At 33.9% G+C, this 16,226-nt stretch overlaps 1 protein-coding gene across 1 annotated transcript in view; it reads right to left on the bottom strand.

Moving 5' to 3' along the window:
* Nucleotides 1–1,550: 1,550 nt before the first annotated feature.
* The window catches only part of LOC121424177, a 36,123-nt gene continuing 21,447 nt past the window's right edge, over nt 1,551–16,226 (bottom strand). Inside the window, exon 4 of the mRNA XM_041619787.1 lies at nt 1,551–1,714. Coding sequence (XP_041475721.1) covers nt 1,551–1,714 — 164 coding nt within the window. The remainder of the gene's footprint in view (nt 1,715–16,226) is intronic.

Below are 16,226 nucleotides of genomic sequence, written 5' to 3'. Positions count from 1 at the left end.
TCCCCACATGGAGACTTCAGTATGGAAGAAAGATAGCTAATCAATATATAAAGTGCAATTAGACCAGTATCAAATGAACATATGATTTCCATACAACAGAGTGTTCTATTACCCTTCCCCACATGGAGACTCCAGTATGGAAGAAAGATAGCTAATCAATATATAAAGTGCAATTAGACCAGTATCAAATGAACATATGATTTCCATACAACAGAGTGTTCTATTACCCTTCCCCACATGGAGACTCCAGTATGGAAGACAGGCAATGAGTGAATGATATTGTACAAAGGACGTATCATAAAGCCACTTGGAACACCAGAGAGAGATAATGATAATAACATATATATTTGAAAAATACTTAAACAAATGTATTTCAATCATAACACTCTAAATATGATATATATAAATAGGTTTATAAGAAGGGCAAACTGCATAGTTTTTCATGGGTCTACACCAATAACATTATGTTATTGAACGTGTAGTTATTTCTACTAATTAATTTCTAAGTTGTTCTTTTCCTAGTCATGTGACCCAATAACCTTGAAGTAAACTCTGAATATCCAGACGAGCCGATATTGACTGAACGATTTAGAAAACATGAAGCTAAGATAAGATGCAGCTTGCCAAAATGAAACTCTGGATCTCTTTAAGAGCTTTTCCTCGTGAGCGAAGATGGCCTTGAAAGTCAAGGGATTCATTCTAGGGCAATACGAATATTCTACCCAATGCACGATAACCTTGCTTGTAATATGATTCCAATCCTTATTTCCGGTCAAGTTCTCGCTAGACATTTCACAAATGAAAATAACATTTGCAGGACTGATTAACATCTGTCTGTGTTGAATTAAGAATGTTTGTATTTTTTCAAAGATGCCTTTTAATGTTCCTTTGGGGCAGACCGTGATGAACTGCTTATGGTCAAGCAATGTATTTGATCAAATGATTAACAGCTGTGAATATAGAAATAAAAAGTCTGTCTTCTTGTTTGATGTCCATAATCAATTTACAAGTAATATTTTATTGCAGCAAACCACTGTGCATACTGCATGATTATAGATGAAAATCATAAAAAGATAAACTTCAGTGGAAATACTTTGTTGACTAAAATGCTTGCTTGCTGAAAGTATTCGTTTATCTTTATTCAATTCTTAAATTTTAACAAGTTAAAAGATAATATACATATCAATACCAGATATATACATATCAATACCAGATAATAGGTTTTAAAAGATTATATGCCTATTTGGTTTTTTTTTTCAGACATGAACAGTAGCACTAGGGTAGGCTTTTAAATATTGGCTTATAACTTCAAATACTTCTTTCCCCAAACTAAGGTGCAATACTTCATGCCTTCATAAATCTACTAGTAATGGTATCATTTTTAGCAATGTCTGTGAGTTTCACTGTTATTTGTTTATTGTTGAGTCCTAATCAAGATATCACACCACAATACAACTGGAACAATCCTATTTGTATGTTAATTTTCATAGAAATGTACATGAACTGAGTATGGACCACAATGCCACGGTATATAATTTTCAATCTTACCTTTACTTTTTCTTTTTTTTCATTTTTTGTTTATTTATACTCACCATACATGCTGCATCAAAGGATAGAAGTGAAGACATGTAGATGGTCCTTTCCGACTCTGAGAAATGTTCTGGTATAGATGGCAGACTGATGGACAGGACCCTTCTCTTGCATACCTCCAGAGCTGTGGAAAATTTAAAGATGGAGAAACAAACATCTGAATCAAGGACTATTGCTACTTGACAGAGGGAAGTTCAAATTGGAGAAACAAAAGTAAGATTTTCATACTTCACAAAATATATAACAAAATCTAAAAACACAATACAAGAAATACATTTAATTACACACAGAATACAGAAGATTATAACAATGGTCTCCTAAAGTAACAGGCCTGTGAGTGGGGTTTCAAAAAAATAGCGGAAAAATCTAAAAATTTACCTACCTATCGCCAAGCCGCTGCATTTGCGCCCATCACGATTCACGGTGTATTTCTAGACCAAAAGCTCGGCAAAAGCTTCAGTCTCTGTATTTTGGTTGTTCCGCTAACTGCGTTGGCTCACTCACCAATACATAGACTGAAGAGCTTGGAGGCCCCTACATACAGACGTATTTTAGCAGTAACGTCAGATCTAACAGTGGAAACCCGATTTTCCGATCTTTTTTGTACATAAAATGTCACATTGTGAAAAAGAAATCACATCCATATTTACGGAAAAATGTTAAAAATTCAGAAATATCGTACCTTAGACCGCAGTTACCGCCAATTCCTTTGAAATGATTATCGAAACATCGTCATCTTCGATCCTTTCGTTGGTCAACGTAAGTTGCCATCTTGGATGACGTCATCATCCTTACAGACGTATTTACCAGTCGCAAAATATCGTGATTTGAGCCGCTGCTTTGCGCTTGTATGCCAACAACGGCAACGGTGCACGGTGTGATCCGCAGCAGTTTCATAGAGTTACATACTGAAAATTCGGAACTTCGCGAAGGCAAAATACAAGGCCACGTAACGTGTATATTCACAACACACACATTCTGCTCTCATCCATTTACCTAGACTTGTTTTCCAGCCGTTTTGGATAGAATAGTGGAATTTTTACTTAAAAAAAAGGAAATGGAACACAGGAAAAAAGCGGAAATTGAAATCGGTCTTAAAAATGAAAATAGCGGAGATTTCACAGGCCTGTAGTAAATAAAAGTGAAATATGAAGGAGCCTGCATAAATAAAAGAGCTTTTTGATGCAGGAGTTCCTGAAAAGATAAAGCATTCAGCTACAGGACAGTCTACATGATCAAATCTGCTGTCGTTTTTTAAAGTAAAAAATATCAACAAAATGGAGGAAGGGAACCACATAAAGGAAGATGAGGAATAGGAAAATGAGAAGAAAATAAGTGCAAAATTAGCACAATAAGGGAAGTATTGAAGAAGAGACAGGGGGAAAGGAAGATGAAGACAGTGAGCATGGGAACAACAAGAATACACACAAGAGTAGGGGAAGGCAAGAAGATGGGGAGGAAAAGTGGGGTGGATAATTATACCATCACTTTGATGTATTGAAAAGTTTCAGTAAATATTTTAAACTTTCCATACAACTTTTTAAATGAAGCAGTTAGCTTTGTGTTTCACCTCACAATTGACTCAATTTCATTGTACTCTGAAGTAATACCCTTTCTTTATTCAATTATTTTTTCACTTCTGTAATATGTGATTCTTTTCCACCTTTCTTATCCTTCCTTACTCAGAAATCCCTTCATTAATTTCCCTTTCTGCCTTCCCTTCATTCATATCTATTCTCTTCTATTCTATCCATATTTTCTTAATTTCTTTTCATTTTATTACACTGCCCCTCTCTAATTCTTGTTAACCCATGGCATATATCCAATTTGAACCTCGCAGGAAGGAAGGGGTTCATTTAATCCACTATACCATTAGTCTTTCAATTCAAACTTCAATCAAAATGGGTAATTCCACTTGATTCAAAACACAAGCACCCATCAGTATATTGAATTCCAATTAAGACTGACAAAGTTTAGAGTAATTTCCCAGAAAATATCTGTTATGAAATATATATTTCTGCTTCTTCATCCTTTTAATTCATTAACTGTTGTGGGTAGAATACAAATTTTTAAAATATTCAAATTTTCTTAATTTTAAGAATTTCAAGCAATTAGGGATGGCATGATGGTCCAACTGGAAAGAGTTTCCGGCACAAGACTATCTTTCAGTGTCCCCCATTGGACGGTATTCTCTTCGATATAATATGCTCCTTCCTGTGTTAAATCCATGTCAGATTTTCTTTGTTATTATGCAAAATATAAGAAAAAAGAGGAGCCTCTACAGAAACATAATACCACAACGAAAACACTCTGAATAAACACGCTCCTCAGATGAAATAACAAGCAAATTCAAGGACAGTGCATTAATGATTTGGAAATACAGTAATAGATCTGCAGCTAAATACATGTATAATAAAGTTTTAGTGAGATGAAAACATAAATACAATAAGTGTCAGTTGACAAACACAGTGATCAATGTAACAAAATCAAATGTCAATCAGAATAAAATAAATGTTAACTGAATTGAAAAAAAATATTACATAAATTATGTAACTAATAATCATGTAATAACAGGAATATTATTTGAAATGTTGGTAGCCTTTATAAAGCAATGGCTGAATTAACTCTGATAATTACTTTTATGAGTATGAAAAGATTTTTAATGAATTCTTTGGAACATTAAAATTTATATATTTGTAAATAATACAAAATAGGTTAGATGAAATTGATGGTCTATTAGGACAAAGATTCTATCATTTACAGTTGAGGCCTATATTGCATAACACTAAACTCATAATACTTATCTTAAAGTGAGGTAAATATCAAAAGATAAAAAGATACACAAATACATATGTGCAAGTTGAATCATTGCGTGAGAATGATTGTGTAATTTTGAAATACACTCCATAGTAATTCAAAACCAAATTAAAAACGTGCACTCCCCTAACTTTAAAAACCATAACATGATTCCACCAAATTTGAGATATGATAAGCAAAACAATGAAAAAGGCAATGTCTTGTTTGGTTTTAATCTTTATTTCGATAGCTATTTAGAGAATGATTCATTTCATTTAAAACTCCCATGGAAAAGTGATAGTGCACCACCTTTGAAACATAAGTTTATCTGAGTGGCTGATCTCATATCTTTTAAGTAACATGTCATTAGGCGGTTTCAAACCGCCTTGATCACAAGAATCCCCGTTAAATTACGAGAACTTTTTTAGGCTGAAAAATACCCGTTAATTATTCCTGCATTCACACCGCCCTGAAACATACCCTTCGGGATAAGTTCCTGAAGTTACGAGCATGCGCAGTATGGTCTGATAAGCAGGCAAGGCGCGAGATTCAAAATCACTAGCCCAGCAGCCACCCACATCTCCCGCGCCCAACGACGACCAACGACACGCTGGGCTAAAAGTTCCCGTAATTTGCTTTCACATCGCCAAAATACCTGCGACCTTGGAAAAATCCCCGCGAAAGTTCTCGTAATTTCGCCAAGTACCTACTATTTAGCGGGTATTTTCTTTCGGGGAGATTACGCGTAGTTTGCTTTCACATTACCAAAATACCTGGTATTTTCTGATCGGGGTAAATTTCCCGATCAGAGAATACCTGAAACTGGCGAACTTCGAGGCGGTCTGAAACCACCTATTATGACATCCATATGGTGTTAAGGATCTAGAAAGGAGATATGAATTTGATCAGATGAAATAGAATCTAATAAGAGTACAATTATTTTGACAGAGCAGCAGGAAATATAAGTTCCACCTCATTGTAGTTAACCATTTAGAGATATTTGGTGTCAGTTTGTGAAGATTAAGATTACATCTGATCTAATTGTTGAACATTTTAGTCAGAATGTTTTACTTGATATATATATATACCACCACTGTTAATTATGAAAAGGAGAGTGCACCAACAATTACCAAAACAGTAAAATAAACTATAACAAATCATTTGATTGAAACTGCAATTCTTTTACTCAAACTACCCCACTATACCCCCTCTCCTTTTGGTATATTTCTCTATCTTCCTCTCTTCCTTTTTCTCTCTCATCTTGCCTTCTTCTCTTTCACTCTCACACACACACTCTCTCTCTCACACACACACACATTTTTCAACCAAGTAAATAACTGGAAACTAGCATGGTCTTGACCAAAGAATATGTAATTAATGATAACTTTGCCATCAACATCAAGTTCCATGATAAAAAGGCTCAAAAACAAATCTGGATCAAGGTTTCCATGGTAATTACCATCAATAGCAAGGTTATACCATCAATGGTAGCTGTTATGCAACAGGGCCCTGGGACTCTGGGCCACACGCCACTGAAAGGTTCTGGTTATATCAGAGAGTTTCCCCTGACCCATACCTAAAATGATGTTATTCATAGAAATAAATTCATATAAAATCAATGATGCACATCTGAGAACTTTTCATCACATGAACATGAATTGGGACTATTACTGCTTCAGATGTGTCGAGTTAATTAGAATCATTTGATCCTTTTAGTATTTTATGGGAACTTTATCAGTTGTCTATTGGAATACCTATCATCACTGTTGCTGCAGCTAAGTTTCAGACTATTCAGGGTTTCAAACCCCATACCGGGAAGAAAGCTTAAGAAAATATCAGCATATTCTCAGAAAGTGAAAGATATTTGATGATCTCTAATGACAAAGGTATGAATTGTATCATTATTAACACTTATTTTTAGTGATTTTATCAATTTTCATTTTTAACACACAAGCGTATGGAGAAATAATTAGTGTGCTGTTGCCTCTGGTCCACTACATAATCGTGAATGGCTCCCTCTATCGATCACCAGGAGAACAGTGTAATCTCAACTTTTTGACAAGCCGTTTCCTTCCCTTGATAAACATATTAGAGCTATTACGCTGATTACAGTCGATTCTTGTCATGGTCATTAGTATCACATACTGACCTGGGAGATCTATATGGAGGCTAAATATGGGTAAATAAACCTGATCACTCAGCAACAAACACTTAGAAATCAAAACAGTATCAACAAGTGTAATGGGCATACATTTTTTTTTTTGCAAAGAAATAACACCACCCAATCTCACTTTCATAGTTAATAAACTGGCCCTCAGAAAGAATGTTTGCTCAAGAAATAATTTGAAAACAAAACAGTATCTAGTGAATAAAAGTTTTATTATGCTTAACATCTCTAATCTCACTTTCTCAAACAGTCAAATGGGATTTAATAGAAATATGTTGAAATAATGCAATGTCAGATTCCATTTTGATTACAAAGATTGTTTATAAGGAGCAGTGGTATACAGATGGGGGTTGAGGTGGTGCTTTTATCCCCCCCCCCTCATTTTGTATCACCAAGAAAAAAAAAGAAAAGCATAAAGAGAAGAGTGAAAAGTGATATTATTTCTTTAACATTATGTCACTTCACTTGCACACAACTTTTCATAAATTTTGCCTGATACGCCCCCTCAAAGTTTCAGCTCATTACGCCTACGATAAGGAGGGAAAGGCAACATGTTATTTATCAAACACAGGCTTGGGCCAGATTACCCTTTGTTGGCATTACAGAGTTTTGATTAATTTCATGAGGGAAGTAAAGTACCTTTGAATTCATTTATATCATTTTTACCGCAGATTATTAAGCAAGATTCTTGACATCATGCAGGCTTTCATGTGTTTTCATATTTTACTTTCATATTTCACAAGGTGTCTACTTTGTAGACACCTTGTAGCAGGGAATGTAGCAGGGAATCATTTTGCTTTACAAATTTGAATAGCATTTTTGGTTACAAGAGAAAAGCTCTCAACTAAGTAATGTACAGTACGGTACAGTCCTATGTAAAAATATGCTATACAAATGATTTTATGCATCGCCAAGTTAACAAATGTGGAGCATATTGTGATGTGATACCAGGACAATTATTCCGTGTAGATATAGTGATAATATTTTGATATTGCAATACAATGTAGGCCCTACAATATGATCTGGTTTGCCTGCACACAATGTATGCACTTTCTTCACTCCCTGGGGAGCATTCCAACACGTTCTAAGACTAAATTGCTAGGCATACTACAGTGAATTGCCAGTCAGTCTATAGCCAACTTGTCCACTCACAGCATGGTCTACTTTCATTAAGTCGAATGCCATTCCATCCATCAACCTTTCATCTAACAGCCATTTGGTCCAATAATCAAGTCGTCTAATCACCAGTTCATCTATGACCATTTCGTCCCATAACCAGTGGTTCCAATATCCATTTTATTTTCGTTCATTTTATGCAATTAACACTTTAGTCCAATTAGACCAGATGGTATATGGACTAAATGGCTATTGGACCAACTGGTTATTAGACAAAATGGTGAATGGACAAAATTGCAATGTGGACAGTGGACGAACTCATGGTGGTAGACGAGTTGGCAATTGGACGAATTGGCATTAGAATTGAAAATAAACCAAACGCGATTTCATCTCACTATATAGCACACATTTCCCATAAACCCATGCATACAGCTCAATGGGTTCATGTAATAATGACAAATGTTTAAGAGAGATGATCAAGAGAGAGAGGGAGAAAGTAAACATTATTTTCAAAATACTAGTAGATAAATAAATGCCCAATACATCTGAGCAACATCTGTAAGCACTTCACAGATAATTATATTGTTACCCTAGTCATCATAAGGAATATCTTAAACACCAAAAAACATGAACAGTCTTCATTTATTTATCTTGCCTGCACGCAATGTATGCACATTCTCCACTCCCTATGGAGCATTCCAACAAGACTCCATTGCTCTGCATATACTCTATTGCCTATCACATCCTACATAGTGCAAATTAATGATTGGAAAGACGATGTGTGTTTGATTAAATCTTTGTGAGCATGGTTACCAAACAGAATTATGAAAAAAAGTTAACAATAAAACTCACTCAATATTTTGGTAAATATCAAGTCAGTGTAACGCCATAGTGACTTTACTGTTGTATTCTTCAAGGCTCAATGAATTAACATCTATAAAAGGATGTAGGTGTTTGTAATACAACCTACAGTATTTAATTAATCATGTTCCTGTATCATCAATGGTATTTGCGTAGTGTCAACAATCTACGTCACGGATTCAAACAGTCGAGGGGGACAGATCAGAAGTTTACAATGACAACTTAGTTTTGATGCATGGCTGGTCTACGTCATAATAAAGACTCAATTACTCCTCAGACTATGTCTGATGAGTGTAATAGATAGGGGAAGGCGGGGTAAGTTGTGACAGTTTTTGCTTTTTGCATGTTAGAATTGATATGATTAATAATCTTGTCGAAATAAGTACCTTGCCTTGAAATTTAATTCTTCTGAAATATTTTCCACCTATATATAACTTTCTATCCCCACACTGAAAGTCATCGTGACCTTTGAAAAAAACGATGTCAAATGGCTCAACTTGCCCCATATATGGGGTAAGTTTGAGCCATCTTCTGGGGTAAGTTGAGCCACAAAGACTATGTACAAAATGTATGAGGGGAGAACCAGCATGTCAATTTTTTGTTTAAAGTCTTTTCACTTGCTAATTCTCTATAAATACTAACATTCTTTAAAAGGAAAAGAGCAGTCATGTAAATTTGCTCCTTTCAGCCAGCATTTCAATCGATTTTTATGGTTTGTTTGTTTTTAAGATACATTACCATAGGAATTACCATGGCTCAACTTGCCCCATGCTGTTTGGCTCAACTTACCCCAGTCCGAACTTCGTGCGATAATTTTGTATCCACTCATTTATTATGCATCCATCATATAAAAGACTATGACAAGAATGAAGATCCATACCTGGACTAATAATGTTGTTATCATGTCTTTATTATATTTAAAGACGTGTGTGTTTATAAAGCACTTATCTATTTCACACTCTTTTTTACTTTTTTAGCTGAAATTCATATTTTTCCCTCTAAAAAACTACTTTTTGTTTCAAAGTTGAAAACAATGTGGTGGGGTTAGGGGTTATGCTATGGGTCATCAATACATGACACCACCACAATGTCTGACTCATTCATTATTGGCCTGGGGCTGGTGGCTCAACTTGCCCCTATGCTCAACTTACCCCGCCTTCCCCTACCCCTGAAAGTAGTTTCACAAGAACAATGACTTGAATGAAGATAGCCCATTTCCCTAAAAAATACATTTGTTAAGCAATGTGGGTTACTATAATTAACCAGTCCTAACCATGCAGAAGTATCATTTTATTTGGTATAAGTAAAGTCTCTGTATTTCTTGGTTTAACTGAATTGAAAGTCATTTCTCAAACATGAAGTAGATTATGTACTGATCCTTCCAAACAATCACCATTTCTATTTTGCACAGTAAATATTGTGTGAAAAAAATACAAAACATGCAGGGGTCATTTGCAACAAAAAAAACTAAATTATTTTATCAGTGCCAGAGCTGCCAACTTTTAGCAGAACATTTCAGCATTCTAAAGGCTGAAAATCTGTATTTTGATGAGGAAATCTGTATTTTTTTTATTGATTACAATAAAATAACACATAAAAGGAGACTTTGGAAATCAATGTTTTGTATGAAACCTGGAGTATTCTTCTCAAATTTCAGTATGAAATACCGGATATCAGTACTACCTGGCAGCTCTGTATTGCAATTCTCCACTGAAAATATTACAAAAATATAACCATTGCTATTGAACATATTTCATTAAAAATAAATTGAAAAGCAGATTGGAGTTAAATTTTAAACTAAAAGTCATAGTCACAAATCATACCAATGTTGTACTTTTGCTCAACTCTTCTACCCCCAATTTATCCAATAAAAAAAGAAGCCCTGAATATCAGGGTGTTTTTTCCTTTAAACTTTTATCAAGTGTTTTACAATCAGTACCAAGGCTGGAGCCTATCACGTTCTGTCATAGTCTTCATTGAGAAGAAGGTTAATCTATTCTCTTACTATCTCGCATAAACTTTCAGTGCACTTCCAAAGGCTTCACAAATTATCATTAACTCGACAAACATTCTCTAGCAATTATATCTCATTACTTAACATTTTCTAAACCAGTATCAGACTTCACCTCCATTTCTACTTGTCAATATCCTCTTTCCAAAATTAAACTTTTGATGTAATTTATTCTTTTTATGGAAATATTACATAAAACTAATTTACAGCATGGCCCCAAGGTCCATGCTATAAGTAACTTTGAATTATGAAAATAATTACATTAGCTAGTGAACATGCTGTCTTGTTTTTATTAACATTTATCAATCTGTATGCATTAAAAGGAAACATCTTTTGGTAACTACTATTACATACAATATTCAATAAGGTCATTTTTAATATCTAAAAGTTCACATTAAGGTCATGACATTTGTACAATAAGTACAATTCTTTCTTGAAATCAACCCTTCGACTCACTCTGATTTCCTAAAACACTGACTTTACAAAAGACAATTCTGTCTATAATCAAAATTTGTGCTGTGTTAAAATGAGTGTTTGCACAGCCAACGTCACAAGTCCAAAGTCTAATTGAATAGTATTGTAACAATCACTTTGATTATGTTTCCTCGACGCCATATCATCAGCATGTTCATACTAGAGAAAACTGAAAATATTTCAAGAGTTTTCTTTTAAATTCTAAGCTATTCTAATTGTCAGAGGAAAAAAATTCTTTCTTGGGCCCTAAAGATGAAATTAGATGATCAGTTGCGGTGCTGATGTTCATTAATGATTGCATTGGTAATTACTTGCAATCAAGCATAAAATCAATTGTAGGATTGATGACCAAGATTTGGGGTAACAAGTCTGTCACATGGACCTTGTGACAAGGTACTTAAATGATCATCTATAGGTCAATGACCATGATGTATTTTTGGATAAATCAGGCAAGAGGCAATGAATAAACTTTATGATTATGTAAAGTATACATGATATTTTAATGCTAGCTTAGAAGAAGGAGATATATAGAGGCAAAAGTTTTAATAGTGAATTCAGACCAAGGTTGAAAGTGGTGATGAAAACTAGTTTGGATGGTTCAAATTTAATTTTGTAACAAAATACTAAAAATAATTCCCTAAATAAATAAAGCAAAAAAAAATCCACAAAATAATTAACTCCTTGAAACAAAGCGGGTACAGTTCTGCCAATTCAAGCAGATTTTTTTTAATGTCAATTTTACTGTAGTTTAAATCTAGAGGAAGATATCACATGGGAAAATTTTAAACAGAAATGATTTTGATATGGGACAATTAAAATGTATGATAATGAACCTGAACTAAGTTTTGCTTTAATTTTCACATGTAGCTTGAAGTGCCCTATATTTCATACATTTATGAGATTTCTTTGTTTTTTACACCAGATGAAAAAGAGTATAGCTACACAAGGAATGTATTTTAGTAATACAATGATAATATAGTTCAGGGAATTATTTTGCTTTATTTAGAACTTTTGGTCATAAGAGAAAAGCTCTCATCTAAGTAATGTACAGTCCTATGCAAAAATATGCTATACAAAAGACTTTATGCATTAGCAGTCTTTCAAAAATGTGGAGCAAATTGCAATGCGATACCAGGAACATTATTCCCTGTACTTGTACATTCAGACCAGCTCAAAGGTAGTATAGCTATTTAGTTACACAATGTTAGGTTGTAGTCTGAACAAGCATATACCATTCTTTATCTTGGTTTTGATTCCGTCGTCATGGGTTTAAAGTCCAACAGCAAGCGCCAATCTATGTTTGCTGTGGCAACAAATAGTATAGCAGTTGGATGTTGAAAAGAAATTATGATTTAAACATATGGTTATTATTTGCATTTGATAGAAAGTTGAAGAGGTGAACAGTTCATTTATGAATTGTGATATATGTCAATAAGTCTCTCATGATAATAAAAAGGAATTGAAAAAATGAAAGAGAAATTACTCTCTAAATTCCAAGGATTTAAAATAAATCAAGATCGGCTGTGAGTAGTGACCAGCTGAATATTAGATTTAGATTCAAACCTTGTTGATTTAAATATAAATCTAAAGGATGTTAATTTAAATCTTTTGAGATTTAAAAGTTAATCCTTAAGATTAAAAATAAATTCAAAATTCGGCTGGTCACTATTTACAGCCAATCTGGATTTATTTTAAATCCTTGGAATTCAGAGTGTAGGCCCTACATGGAATCGCTTTCCAGAACCAAACACATTTACATACTCGGAGGGAAATCTCATATAATACTTGGCTAATCTACAATGAAATAACAAAAATAAAAACTGATGATTTATGGAAACATTTATGTAAGCTGATATAGATCCTAATTCGGATCCTATTACATCAAATGGAAAAACTGAAAGACACGCATTTATCAGAGATACTTTGGGAAGCTACCCACACACAAAAAAAAAATGTTGCCTCAATATATTTCAAGCCATTAAACTTTCACCAGGTATTTATTCAAGATAATGTGACTTTGAATGATCAGGAAAGTGCTTAACGATCTGAACTAACAAAAAACCCTCTCTAACGTATCCTATTTGTCTACGGACTGTCTCTCTGGATCTTTCCCTACATGCGTCACAGCTCAAAGTCCACGGCGATCCCCTGCACATGGGTGTACTGGTACGTCCTTGTGACGAGGACGGGAAGCTGCCAGGCAACGTTTGATCAACAAAAGAACTAGTTTCCCTGATACCATCAGCCAAACATTCATGCACAATGTTCTAGGTGCTAGGGGGTTACCCCTGCTTGACACAAAAAATCAATTTCAGAGAAATGCGGGGGTGAGTGATTCCTAGGAACGGGGTATGACATGGTTTCAGGAGTTATGCTAGGTACAAATTTCCAAAAGGTTGCTAATGACAGGTATTTATCATTACAAATTGTGTAATCAAAGAGCTATAAACCAAACCAGTTTTTTCCAGCTTTTCATAAGGGTATAAATGGATTGCACAATGTGGAACGATATATTAATTATTCATATTACTAGGAACCTTTTTTATCAATAATTCCTAGAATAATGTATTTGAAATTGGGAAAACCCAGTCACGTTGTAACTGCAGATCCTACATTTGGGCTGCAGGTGAATAATAAATTAGACGTAACAATCCTGAGCCTGAGAAATGCCTGTTTTTAAATAATGAATTTAAAAAGTAAAGATGTATTGCAAAGAGGTTGCTAATATACCTACCACCTAAAGTAAAAACAAAAACAGATTCAGAGTCATGTTGAAATTGCATTATAAAAAAAATAATTATGCTTCGGGTTACATAAAGAATAAAGACACAATTTAAGACCCTGAACCTAAGAATAGTCTAGGTATAAAACATAAATTGAAAAAAATAAAGTAGATCTATTTAAGAGCAATACTGCTAATCAAATGCAGAAATATATCAATCATTAATTCTGAGTTATCAGTAAATCCTGTCTATTTCTGTCTGAAATGTTATAAATACGATATGGCCAAATCTGTGTTTTGCATGAGGAAGATTTTTTTAAAATCTAGAGGATTCTGATCAAATCTTCACAGCCCATTTGTCCTTGAGAATGTTTCACATTCCAACAAATCAAGAAATTAAAAGTTATAGAGGAAGTTCGCCCTGACAATATGTTTAAAAAAATCATGAAAAATATCCTCAATGTATAAATTCTTTTTTTTAATGGAACATGATGAAGAAAAGCAATTTCTTAATGGAGGGATATGAAAGTATTATCTGATCATTATATCCTCTGCAGTCTGCACAAACAAAACCACCATTGCATTAAAAAAATCCTAAGAAATGACATATTGAGAAGCTGCTCCGTCATCCCTGATTATGCTAAAAATTTATGGATAGGCCATTACAAAATTTGTTTTTCTTTATTTCATGAATAACAAACAAGGTCCTTAAATTTAAAATTCAGTCAAATTATTTTTTTTTAATGGTTTAAAGAATTTCTACTTCATACAATACAGGTTTTTATTAATACACAGAAAATGAAATCTAATGATTCAAAAATTGTTACACTTGGTGAATTAAAGAATTTTACATGTTTTACTTATAATATACGACCTTACTAAATATCTAGCTTCTTATTTCTAAGCTTTTAAATAAATCCTTTCATAAAAATTGAATAGAAGCTTAACTTTTTCAAAGTATTCAAAAACAACCTGGAAATCAATGTCATTTATCAAAAGAACCCTAAAGATATAAAAGTGCAGCTTGATATGACCGCAAACTGGCACAAAGCACAATGCCTGGTATCCTCTTGCTCCACTATCAAATTACCCTGCAGAAAAGGACGATTCCTTGAAAATCACTGATTGTCAAGAGAAAGCTTCAATGAGCAGTCTTTGACAAAAGAGGGTATTTGGAGAAGAAAGAAAAGTTTTGGTACTGCAGCTGTGATTACAGTAAAAAAAAAGAGCAATATCCTTGATGCTTTCGTGGGACCATCCCACACATAATGATATGGGTCTATTGTGCTTTGTCTATGCCACAAAGTACTCAACGAAGCATGAATACAATGCATAATATCTATAATAATGTCAATACGCGCTTTCTCTTTCTATCTCCCTCTCTCCCTCTATCTCTCTTAATACATTTTATTGTTATTATATTCGGTGCAGGCATGCATGCATGGCCTCAATTCCATAAAAGTCAACAAACTATTTGCACAATTCATCGAGGATTAGTTCCGGATAACTTCCGGAGGGAGATCTATCGAGGCTTGTTCGATCTCGTTCTCTACAAGCACTTCGCACCTCTCCACGAAAGCCAATTCCTTATCTTGCACATCCTGTTAATGTTGGTTGTTACCAAATCAAGCAAGAAGTTGTAAAAATGAAGCTTTATTTAATATCATTGGTTTCTATACTGAATGGAATACCACAAAGGTTTCAGTTACTTTACCTCCGTCAACTTTGCAAGAGCGGAAGTTTCAATGTTGATATTATTCAAATAACTCATATTTATTCTACATTTTTTATGCTCCGAATTGTCTATTGGTTGCACATCGTGTGTGTAATTCATATCCACAATAAAGAAATAATTCTTTGTACAGACATATGTATCTGCAGTATTTTGGTTACCTCTTAAAATCATTTGCAAAGCTTTGACTGTTCATTTGATGTGCTAAAGTGGGCTCACTTTGAATGATAGTTAATGTGATAGTAAATGTGAAACCATTTGATCATGAAATTTAATAAAAAATTATTTTATTTGAACTGTTCATGAGGATAAATTTGCAACTTTAACATCATAAAACCAACCAAAAAACATAGCCTTCAATTAAAGAAAAGAAGAGGTCGTGATCTGCGCAGAAATATCCACATAGATATAGAACATTGAATAGTTCAGTTCAAATAAAAATAATTTTCTATTTAATTTTATGATAAAATGGTTTCACATTTTTCCAAGATAAAATAGTAAAAATTCATTTATATTATTTTGTTTACCAAAACAGCACTGTACCCTCCTGTCATTTTCGTCAAGGATATCCTCTTTGTATACTGGACGAGAATCACTTTCTTATAACCACCATAGTTTTCACTAGTAACTTCGTAAGTGCTTGTAATAATCACCAAAGAATACCCCTATTTGAGGCCAATATCACAGAGCTCCACTATCGATCACACAGTTGATTTTTACAACTGATTGTACATTGTGATAAGTGCAATGTATTGTT

The sequence above is a fragment of the Lytechinus variegatus genome, chromosome 11 (assembly GCF_018143015.1).
Source record: "Lytechinus variegatus isolate NC3 chromosome 11, Lvar_3.0, whole genome shotgun sequence".
NCBI lineage: Eukaryota > Metazoa > Echinodermata > Echinoidea > Temnopleuroida > Toxopneustidae > Lytechinus > Lytechinus variegatus.
This window is presented reverse-complemented; position numbering and strand designations above follow the sequence as displayed.